At 60.9% G+C, this 11286-nt stretch overlaps 1 protein-coding gene across 2 annotated transcripts; it reads left to right on the forward strand.

The window, feature by feature from the left end:
* The first annotated feature begins 246 nt into the window (after positions 1 to 246).
* LOC128337060 (phospholipase A and acyltransferase 3-like) lies at positions 247 to 11101 on the forward strand. 2 transcript variants are annotated; one of them, XM_053277610.1, is made up of 7 exons: positions 247 to 278; positions 4964 to 5018; positions 5383 to 5514; positions 7241 to 7368; positions 8438 to 8549; positions 9501 to 9760; positions 10142 to 10399. In XM_053277610.1, exons 4-7 carry the CDS (start codon positions 7351 to 7353, stop codon positions 10268 to 10270), a joined length of 519 nt encoding a protein of 172 aa, XP_053133585.1. In that variant the 5' UTR covers positions 247 to 278; positions 4964 to 5018; positions 5383 to 5514; positions 7241 to 7350; the 3' UTR covers positions 10271 to 10399. The 2 variants fall into 2 exon arrangements, with proteins under 2 accessions (XP_053133585.1, XP_053133584.1); XM_053277609.1 differs by lacking the exons at positions 247 to 278; positions 4964 to 5018; positions 9501 to 9760 and having other exon boundaries at positions 5371 to 5514; positions 10142 to 11101.
* The last annotated feature ends 185 nt before the right edge of the window (positions 11102 to 11286 follow it).

An 11286-nucleotide genomic window follows, 5' to 3' on the forward strand; every position in this document is an offset into this window, starting at 1 on the left:
GCAGCGGGCGGGGGGCGGGCGGGGGGGGGAGTTTACTCTTTCCAAGCCGAAACCTTCAGCAGCCTGGCTCTGCGACTGCATGACCACTCTTCACATGTTCTTGCCGAGATGCAGCTGCCTCTGGGGTGGAGGAACATCTCCCCCTGCAGAGAATCCGGAGTCGACCTGCGGAGTCACCCAGGGAGAAGAGCTGCGTTTGTGGCGGCAAGCAGGAGGGAGTGGCCCCCTTTGCTCAGCAGGGTCCATCTTGGTTTGCATTTGGATGGGCGACGACATGTGTGAGCATTTGTCAAAGACGCCTCTCAGGGGGACGCCCCCCCCGGGCATGCAGGAGGCCCTTGGCATGCAGGAGGTCCCCCCTCCCCGGTGGTTCCCTCCCCAGCAGCAGCATCTCCAGGGAGAGACTCCTGCCTGCAGCCAGCCGGGAAGGACACTGCTGAGCTCGATGGACCACCAGGGGCCGGACTCTGTCCAAGGCAGCAGCTTCTTCCTGTGTCCCTGTGGACCCTTCGCTGGCTGAGGAGCACCTGGTGGCTTACCAAATCGGGGGGGGGGCAGCATTGGGGGGGGAGGATTTCCCTGCTGCTGCTGCTGCTGCTGCTGCTGCTGCAGGCCTGGCCGGGTGCCTCCCTCCCTCCCTCCCTCCCTCCCACCCGGGCCTCCCTGGCTCTCCTCCTGCCCGCCATTTCCCTGGCACCACCACCACTGGCGGTCTCTGCAGCGCCAGACCGGTCCGCTTGGCCCCCTCGGTTTCAGGAGGAGGCAGAGGGGGTGCCTGGGGGGGGCAGCGCGTGAGCTGGGGCAGGGGTGGGGCAGTGAGGAGAGACAGGCAGGCTGGTGGGCAGAGCTGGAGGCCCTCTGGCTGGCCAGTCAAGGCGGGGGGGGAGGAAGGGGGTGTTAGTGCCCCTGGACTGCAGTGGGAAAGGGGCAGCGAGGAGGCAGGGGGGATCGCTCTGCCCCCGCGCCCCCCAGCTGTGGAGGGCCCCATTCCAGCCCTGGGGACCCTAATCCTGGCCAGGAGGACCCCAAGAAGTGCAGGGCGGCCCCTGTCCTCCTCAAGCAGGGCAGCCGCCGCCTCCCCAAACTGCCTGGCAGGGGACCTTTGGCCACACTGCGGGGGGTGGGGGCTCTTTCAGAAGCAACTGGTGATGCAGGGCTGGGCTGGGCTGCTGCGGCCTTTAACCAGAGGGGGGGAGAAAAGCTCAGCACCCCCATGGGCCAGGCCCCCTCTCGGGGAGCATCTGAAACCGCTCCCCCAAATAATAGTGATAGTAATAATAATAATAATGAGGAGACTCCTACATCATGACTATTCTTCTTGGGCACTTGAGGAGAACAGAGACGCCTGCCGTGAAGTGACAAGGACGGACCCTCGGCTGGCTAGCTGGGGGCCAAGGATGTTCTGTGCAGGGTCCAGGCACGGCCACCACGGGAGTCACGCGGCTGCCTCCTCCCCCACCTCCTGCTGCTTCTCGCCTGAGATTCCCTCGGCAGGCACCAGCAACCTGGAGGTCTCCCAAGCCAGCTGCGCCCCAGCCAGGCCCTGCGCTGAGCCCATGAGCTCACTCCTGGGCAGTGGCGGTAGTGGGGGGGGGCAGGAGACAGACGGGTTTCTTGCGGTGAGAAGCCTGGATCTGGGAAAGCGGGGAGAGGAGCTGAACTGCAGGCTCAGCAAGGAACACGAAAAGCCACAATTAGGACCAAATGCTCCTTGCTTGGCTTGCTGGCATCTGGGCTTCCTGCTCAGAGAGGAACCGACGCTTTTGGCACGGAGGATGAGACAGGCTGAGGACCACCATCGCCCCCAGCCCCAGCCCCTGAGGAGCCCCAGCCACTGAGGCCGGGGGGCGGGCTGGAGGAGGGCCCCCCCAGAGGGCCTGAGGCGGGCTGCAAACAGGGAAGTCAAGGTTCCACTGGGCGGCATGGCTGGCAATGCCAAGGCCATGCTGGCATCCTCCGGGACTTGGCCGTTCCTTTCCTCCTTTCTGAGATACGTTCTCACTGGCCTTCTTGGATGGTGTTTTTCAACAAACTCCATGCATTCTGGAGCAAAGTGACTCTCTGGATTTTCCCTTCCAGCTTTCTTTTCACCAAACGCCTCCTTTTAGAGAGTTCCCTCTTCTGAAATGCAGTGTTAGACTTCCTTGGTGACTCTCTCCCCGCATGTCTGCTGAATTGGATCGCCCAGAGGTCACTGCTCCCTGAGGGGTCCCCGACGCTGACATCACAGCCCAGGTCCCGGGTGCCGCTCCGGATTCAGTCCAAGCTCGCCTTCTCTGCGGCTGGTTCCAAGAGCAACTGTTCTAGGGCACAGTCATTCTGCGTGGCTAGCAAGGTGGCCTCCTTGTCATGGCCGGACTGTGGATGTGCCCAGCCTATGTGTGGGTCACGGAAGCCCTGGGGGAGACGGCACCACAAGGACGGCAGGGCGCCCCTCCCCGCCCCAGCGCCTGCCCCTCACCCAAGAGCAGCAGCCCCCAAGAGACCCTTCTGCGCTCCCTCTACGCTCGGAAGAGAAGAGCCCCAACGCTGCTCCCCCCAGGGGACTCCATCTCTCCCTGGCCGCCCTGATGCTTGAGAGCCTCCGAGACAGGACGTGACCCCTGCCACGTCTGAGCCTGCTCTGGCCAGCTCCGCGGGGGGGGGGGAGAGTCTGGCTGGGCCAGGGCTGGGTCTCCCTCCGTGCCTGATGCTCAGGCCTCCTCGTTGGGGGGGGGGCTCTGAGGAGCCTCCTGCTGCTGCCTGATCAAAGGGGCCTTCAGGTCTGGAGAGCCTCCCCCTCCACCGCCACAGCCCCCACCCCGCCAGGGATGGCGCCTGGCGATCCTCCCTCGTGCCAAGCCTGCAGATGGTTTGGGTCCACCCCATGGCCGGAGCTGAATGGGGCTTTCAGAGCCCAGCTGAAAGGCACATCTGAGGATGCACGAGGATGAGTGGGCTGGATGAGAGTATGGGTGGGGTGGGGGGGTCTCCTTTTCCCGCTGGGCTCCTGCTCAGGGCCACGTACCAGCGACTCCCTCCCCCCCCCAGGCAGAAGATGCCAACTGCTGCTGCAGGATCCCTCTTTGCTTTGCTTCACACACACACACACACACACACACACACACACACACACACACACACACACACACACACACTCACTCTCGTTGGGAACCTCCCCCCAGCCCCGGAAACCCCCCCCCCACATCCAGTGCAAAGTAGATTTAAGCCGCCCCGTAGACAGAAATGTTGGGGTGGGGAAATGGAGCCCGAGGGGGTGGAGGTGGGGGCGGTTAAGTCCCTGCCAAACAGCAGAAGCCCCAAACAGCCTTCTGGGGCCTTGGGTGGGCTCCTCTTTAGGGGCCTGACCTTTAGTGGCCATGGACAGAATCCCTCATCAATGCGGCGAGGTTTTGTTCACCCTACGGACGAAATGCTTGACTAACAAGCAGGAGGTTGCCGGTGCGAATCCCTGCTGGTACTGTATCGGGCAGTAGTGATATAGGAAGGTGGCATCATCACATCCTGCGCGGGAGGAGGCCATGGCCAACCCCTCCTGTATCCTACCCAAGACAACCACCGGGCTCTCTGGGCGCCAGGAGTCGACATTGCCTTGCCGGCACTCTTGCCCTTTTCCTGGCGCAGAGGAGAGGCTGCTGGGAATTCCACTCCCTGCAGTAGTGCTGGTTGCATGATGGGACACGTCATCGGGGCTTCCGGCCTTGGGCCCCCAGATGGCAGGGATGATGGGAGTTGTAGTCCAGGGTGTGGGGGCCCAGCCTGGGGCTCCCCGGGGCTGGCATCCTTGGGTGCCTGCGTGGGCCGGTGCTGCCGAAGCAAGGATGAGCCCACCAAGAGGACGGGCCAACTCTCCACAGGGGCACCCCTGGCACACTTGCCCTCCTCCTGGGCGGCAACCCCACCGGCCCCTCCAGCCCCAGAGGGAAAGCCGGCTGGGCAGGCGGGCCAGCTTTGTCCTGCCCCTTCTGGGCTTGGGCTGGGGACTCCGCTCCACTGGCCTGTCATTCGGCCTCTAGGAGCCACAAATCCACTCCACAGACACCGCACCTCTCCACCAGGTAGCCCCAGCCCCTTCCCACCTTCTGCGACTTGCTGAGTCAGCGACAGCTCATCTCCTTATGCCAACCGTGGCACAGAATGAGGCCACTGCAAAACTGTCATCTCCAGCTGCTGCTCGGACAACAGAGCCGATGCAGAAGACATTCCCGACCACCCAGGTCAGGGTGACAAAAGGGGGGCGAGAAATATGTGAGGAATCCTCCACTGGACCTCGTGATCGAATGAAGCCAGCAGCGGCTCCTCCTACTGAGTGGGGTGTGGTGGTGGTGGTGGTGGTGGGGTGCCTCTGCTTCCCGGCAGCCCGACTGTGCGTGTTTCTCCCATCCTGCCCTGCCCCTGTGTGCTTAGACCCAGAGCCGTGCTGCCTGCAGGCTGGCCATTCATCCGGTAGAGCTGTGGGAGCCCATGCAGCGCTACCTGAGGAGGGGCCAGCCTGCATAGCCAGAGGCAGCTGTGACTTGTTGGGTGCCCTCTGGCTCATTGGGACCAGCCAATGCTGAATGACGAGGCTCTTGCTCTGGCCCCAGCAGCAGCAGCAGCAGCAGAGGGGCCACGGGGTTCCCCTGCATGCCCACCCACCCGCCTCCTCCAGAAGCCTCCCTCCCACTTCAGCAGAGGGGCCTGCCGTGGTGCCTGTGTCCGTCCCGCAGGAGGGTCCGCTTCCCCCGGTAGCATAACTGGGGGACTCCTTCCTGTCCCAGAGACCACCTTGAGTCTTTGTCCCTTTGTTTGTGCAATGTTTGCTTTTCACTTCCTTGTGATGTATTTTCTACAAGAAGATCCTCTAGAGATGCACATATCAGGCGGTGTATAAATGTGACAGATAAATAAGACGTGGCTGTAGATTTATTCTTATGTTGTTGCTTCCAGACGTTGACCACCTCTTTGGGATTTACTCTTCTAGGCGCCTGAAGAAGAGCTTTGCTCAAACCTGGAACAAGCAGATGCGTCTCCTTTCGGTAAACTGTCTCCCCCTGCTGTACGTTTGGTTGTGGTTTGTGGCGCGCAGCCGGCTGCCTGCCGTTTGGCTCTTGAGGGCTGTGCCTGTGTGCCCTCTTTGCCGGTCTTTAGGGCTGGCCTCCTACCCAATCTGGCCCGTGGTCCATCCCGCTCAGGACTGTCCTGCTCTGACTGGCAGCTGCTCCCCGGCAAGCCTGAGGTCTGCTGGGCACTTCCTCCATGGCCCTTTCCACACAGCACGTTGGGTCAGTTCAGGGAGGGGTTCACTGTCACTCTGGATGTGAGAAGAATCGACTTCTGGTGCGACAGGAGACCAGGGACCAAAGTGCAGGCCTTTCTGTGAGTTCCGTTTCCCTCCCCAAGGGCTCCCGTTTCCCAGAAGTCACGGGGGCCAAGAGTGACGCGCCTCTGGCCACCGCCTTAAAGCGCCAGCAGCTGGGACAGGTCCACACAGCGGAGTCGGGGGAGCTCCTGGTTCAGAGGAAGGACTTGGCGGTAAGTCCCAGCTGCTCCTGCCACACATTCCTAAAGCTCCGCAGAGTCTCTGTCACATCCAGGTGCTGCCGTGGTGCCGGGCAGGGGGGCTCCACTGCAAAGGCCAAGGCCAAAGAGCGGCCCCCAGCCAGCCCCCCCCCACTGCTGGTGGTGTGTCAAGAGACACTCGCAGCGCCCTGAGCCTCTTGGGCGTGGTGGGCGGCAGCGGACCAGGCGCTGGAAGGAAGGCCCCCCTTCGCTCTTCCCCACTGGGCACGGGTGGCAGGCAGCGCAGAGCGAGTGCGGGCCGAACAGCGACCCTGTTGGGCAGTCCAGTATAATTGCCCCCCCCCACACACAAACTTTTAAAGAGAAACGTAGTTTGGGGAGGGCGGGGGGGAGGCTGCTAAATGGATAGCCGCTGTGGTGCAAGGGAGGGGGGGGGATTCACCCTTTCCCTGCAGTCCCTTTTAGTGGCCCAAGTCACAGCCACACACCTGCCGCTTCCCTACCTGTGGGAGTCACCCTGTTTCCCCTCCTCTTGGAAAGAAGGTTGGGGAGGTGATATTGACGGGGGGGGGGCTCTTGGGTGGGGGCAGGGGGTGGGAGGAGGTGGTTAATCTTCTTCTCCCCCTCCCCCAGTGACGGCCCTGTCTGTGGCCGGCAGTTCCGCCTGCCTGCCCCATCAGGCCTGCATCTCTCTTTCTGAAAGAATCCCTTCTCTGGGTGATGTAGAGTCCAAGGGCTGGTCCATGGCGCTTGGCTCCCCCCCCCCCCCAGCCAGCGGAGTTCCCGCTGCTCCAGTTTGCCTTGCGACAGGCCCCCCACCCCACCCCACCCCACCCCACCCCCACTTCTCCTTTGTCCCAGCAGCCGCTCTGGGTGCCGCGTGGGCTCTCTCGTCAGCTCCGCTTCTGCCATCCCTAGAGTTCTGGGGAGCCTCCACTTCGGCTCATGGCTTTGGGGCATTGCGGTTGCCGCGTCCAGAAGGCTCACTTGGGCATTTTCCAGATCAGGAGGGCTGCCCTGCTTCAAGTGTTGCAAAGTGCCATGGGATGAGGCAGCAGCTGGGAACCGTGAGCACAGCGTTTGCCAGTGCATCGTGACAGGGTTGTGGCCATTTAAATTGCCCACCACCACAGCGGGTTTTCCGGGCAGGGGCTGACCATCTTCCACCAGAATCACATGCACCGCCCCCCCCCCCTCCGTTTCGGCCCAATGGGGTCGCAGAGCAGGAATGAAGCGAGGAAGTTTGAAAAACAAACAATTCCTCTGGGCGCTTTTGCGTGAAACTGCCACTAGGGGGAGCACCATGGCGCAAACTGCAATCCCTTGATCGCCTCTATATTAAGGGAACAGAAAGAGGTGGTGCATTTGCACAAGACCCCCAGCAAAAAATAAACAAAATCTTTATATATATGTAGAGGGACTTTAGATATTAAGCCCCAGTGCACACACACACACTACACTGCAATGTGCAAACTATGGAACAAGCCTCCTAAAAACGGGGAAATACAGCTACTTTCCTGCAACACAATCACCACGTTATAGGGCTGAAACGCATCCATAAAACTCCGCTCCCTTCTTCTCCAGCCTCCGCCTTCTCTTTCCCCTCCAACAGGTCAGGGAAGGGTGAGCAGTCCACGCACCAGCCAGGCCCCACGGGCAGTGAGTGGGGGTGAATCACGCATCATCCACTGAGCTGGGTGCCGAAGGGGAAGCCTCACCAGTCTGTCCCCTTTTCCAGACTCCGAGCAACTGGACCCAGGCGCTGGGCGGAGACCTTCAACTCCTGCACCGCACGGCCGGGAAACCGCCTGTCCAGGCAACTCTGCGGGACTCTGAACACAAGACCTCATGGGGGAGGCACAGTCAGTAAGTGTGGGGGTCCTCTGGAGAGCAAGAAGTCTGGGGCGGTGGGTTTTTTAAAAAAACAACACGTTTATCTTAACTGAACCAGGAAAGGGGTCGTTATGGTGGTGTATCTCTGTGGGTTGTCCTCTTTTCCCCACATCAGTCTCAGAATGACCTCCACCCATCACTAAATCAGGGTTCCAGACTTGGGTCTCCAGAGGCGGTTGCACTACAATTCCCATCATCCCAGGGGCGTAGCTATAACTGAGCGAAAGGGTTCAAAGAACACGGGCCCCCAGCCCCCGAGGGCCCTCCAGCTCCACTCCTCTCTATTTTCTTCATTATCTCCCTCACTCTGGGGGGCTGCCAGAGAGAGGGAGGAACACGGGCCCCCTCTCCCCTCGCTACGCCCCTGCCTCATCCCCAGCCACACTGCCTGAAGGGAGATGGGAGTATCCCAACATTTGGGGGGGGGTAATGCTGGAACCCCTAATCAAACACACACACCCCACTCAAGCCCCACTCTTGCCTTCCTCGGAGCCTGATGGCGGCACCATTTCTGGCTCGGGATGGGCGCGGGGGAGGGGGGAGATCGGGCTCCCAAAAGCCTATTGGCCCATTTGTGGGGTTTCCTTTTCCTTTTCCTTTCCCCCTGCTCTGGGCAAACTGAAATATTGCCCCCCCACTCCATCCCCTGCGGTGTCTCATTCTATACTAAGCACCAGAGCAGGAGTCTTCCGCCCGTGATCATGAGCTGACCATGAGCTGGCTGGGAGGCGGTGATGGTCTCCTCCCCATTTCTTCCAAGTCGGCTACTTCCTCCCCTTTGCCAACTGCGCCCCGGATGTAGCGCTGGTGGAGGGGAGGAGGCTCTGGACTGTGTCCCCTGGAGTGTGTGTGTGTGGTGGGGTGTCACCAAAGAGCTGCCCCAAAACACATAAAGCCCCCCCCTCCGTCCCTCCTCCTCCTCCTCTGAGGCATTTCCATGGCTAGGCAGGAGGGTCCTTGACTTGGGCAGCAGCCCCCCCCCCGTGTGTGCCTCTGTGGCTGGACCGGCCCCCCCACAAGCAGCCACCCCGCTCTCCTTCAGCTCTTGCAGGAGGAGCCAGAGCCTGGAGACCTGCTGGAGATCTTCCGGGGTGCTTACAAGCACTGGGCTCTCTGCGTGTACAATGGATATGTGGTCCACCTGACAGTGCCAGGTAAGCGCTTCTCCAAAAGGGAGGGTGAGAGGAGAAGACCCTCTGGGTCGAGGAGGAAGTGTCCAGGGGCCGCCTGCCCCCCCAGAGACACACCCCAAATGAAGGAGGGCTTAGACTAGCTCAGCCCCCCACCCCAGCCAGATCACCACTAGCAGAGGCCCTCTGGCCTTTCCCAGCCTAGATGCAGCATCAAGAGAGGAGGAACCAGCTGTCATGGGACGTGGGGCGGAGCGGGGGCGGGGGGGGGCAGAGGTGCACTTGGGCAATTTTGGAGCCTGGATCTAAAGGCCTATGAAGCCCCTCCCCCCCGCTGCAAGTTAAGCATCACCCCCCCCCACACACACACACAATCTCTCTCTCTCTCTCTCTCTCTGACACACACAGTATTTTCCACACGCGGGTTCTTGAGGGCACAAACAGCAATGGAACTCCCAAGAATGGAAGACTATGACACAGAGTCATTGATGCCAATCTGCAGGCGCAGAAACATTTCCACACACAACTTAACCTCTCCCCACCCCGCCATTTTCTCTCCCCACTCTGTCACTAAAGCACCCGGCCGGCACCGGTCGGCATCACACTTGGCTGCAGGCGCCACCCAGGAGGACAGATTCAAGAGGATTGGGGGGGGCCCAGGGGGTGTGCAGGGGGCCCTAGACCGGCCCCAAAGTCCAGGGGGAAGAGCGCCAATGTGTCGTGGGGGGGTCCTGGGAGCCAAGTGGAGCACACTGAATTCTGCTCCTGCTTTGGTGTATGTGACCAGTTGGTGCCTTCTTGATTGTGAGCCAGGCTGAGTTGTGCTGGTATCTTTCAGGGGTTTCTTGGGAGCTGAAAAGCATAACTTCTTCTTTAAAAAAAAGGGGGCATTTCTCATATTGAGCCCATGTCTTGGTGCCATGGACTCATCCCTGAGACGCCCCCCCCACCCCCGGTGTTTTCCCTCTTCTCAAGACGGGGCTCCCGGGTCTTCCTTCCCAACTGCTGGCACTAAAAAGGGGCTGGTGAAGAAAGAACCTCTTTCAAAAGCAGTGGGTGAGAACAAGTACCGCACCCACAAGAAATATGACCAGGAACGCGACCGCAGAGCCATAGAGAAGATCGTCCGCAATGCAGAAGCCCGAGTTGGAGAGCTGGTCGACTATGACCTGTTTGGGAACAACTGCGAGCATTTTGTCACTGGGCTGTGTGACGGGGTCCCCAAGAGCCAGCAGGTGGGTGGCAGCAGACCCCCTGCCTCTGGGTGCCGCCTGAGTCGGCAATGCGCCTGGCCCGTCCCACGATCCCTGGGGTGACCAGCCTCCAATATCTGCGGGCGGGGCGGGGGGGGCTGCACCGGGAAAGCCAACAGTCAGAGTCCAGCGGCCGACAGCTGTGATTCCAGTGGGGAATTCCAGGTCTCTTTGTCAGCATTCAGACTTCCGCCACAGAACTCAGATCTGGCCTTTTGCATGGAATTAATTTACACGGGAGGTTTTAACATTTGTGTTGCCTTTGAATCTGAGAGTTCCACAACCAGGTGACTCCCCCCCCAATCCCAAATAGCCCCCTCTGTGAGGAGGTTCCCTTTCAGCCAAGCCTCTCCTTTTCTGCAGGTGAACGGTGGCCTTACCATTGGGGCATCTGTCCTGGGAGGCATTGCTCTTGCTGGTGCTGCACTTGCCATATTCCAGGTGGTAAAAGGAAACTCGAAGGAAGGAGAAGGAGAAGAAGAGCGCCAGTGAAGGCTTGTGCCCCCCCTCCCCGGCGCCTGTGCCCACCCCCTCCCCCCACATGTTCTCCCCATCTGGCTGCTCTTCTGAGCTGGCTGACTCCTCGCAGGGCAAATGGCAATCCTGGGCCAGAGGTGGGCTTGGGGCACAATGGAGTGTGTCTGGCCGGGTCTCCCGGGTTTGGGGAGGGGGCGGATGATAACGCTAGTCGTGCTGCCAGTGCCCGGCTTCTGTTCTCGCTCTGGGTGTCGTCAAATCACCAAGTGAAGCTGAAGAAGATTCTCTGCACATGCTCAATAAATCAGCGGAACTGGTCCTCCAGCAGTGTCAACAATGTGTGTTATGGATGTGCACAGAACCGGTTCGGAGGCCCTTTATGGGCCTCCCAACCAGTTTGAAAGTCTGGCGGTTCGGCTGGTTCAAAGCTGCGGGCGATAACTTCAAGGGCTGGGGAGGGTGCTCTTAATCTCCCCCCCCCCGGACGTTGTGGAGTGGAAGTGTCCAGCCTGCGCATGTCACAGGGTGGGTGGTGGCCACGTCTGCGTCTCTGAAGCAGAACCACCCTGGCAGGACTTTGCTGGTCTGGGGGATGCCACAGGGTCGAGGTGGGAACTGCCTTCTGGGTGGGAGAACTCCACGCAGGGTCCAGGCCGTCTCCTCCAGCGGTCCAGCTGGGGGACTGGGGCTCTTGCCGGGATGGGGCGGGAGGGGGCCTCTGCTGGCATCCGCACGCCTGGTGACCCAGGGGGTGCTGGTGGCCCAGAAGCCACCTCTCTTGGTCCAAGTCCTGTGAGGTCCGCAGGGAAGTCCTGAGTGGTCCGTGGCGCAGGGAGGCTGCCTTGGGCACTCAACCTGCTGTTGTTCGTGCGGACAGCAGGGACTAGAAAGTGGCCTCCTCCTCGGGAGCAAGAGGTCTACTTGGGAGGAGGCTCGGGGTCAGTTCCAGCTGCAGCCCCTGATGGGCCAGAGCCTTGAAAAGGCCTCCCAGACTCCCTCCCTCCCTGGCTGCTGGCTCCGGTCTGCAGCTC

Source organism: Hemicordylus capensis, chromosome 14 (genome assembly GCF_027244095.1).
Source record: "Hemicordylus capensis ecotype Gifberg chromosome 14, rHemCap1.1.pri, whole genome shotgun sequence".
NCBI classification, from domain to species: domain Eukaryota; kingdom Metazoa; phylum Chordata; class Lepidosauria; order Squamata; family Cordylidae; genus Hemicordylus; species Hemicordylus capensis.

Coding starts and splice junctions, on each gene's coding strand:
- LOC128337060 (XM_053277609.1), top strand. Junction 8,550..10,141: donor GGTCCACCTGACAGTGCCAG/GTAAGCGCTTCT, acceptor CCTTTTCTGCAG/GTGAACGGTGGCCTTACCAT.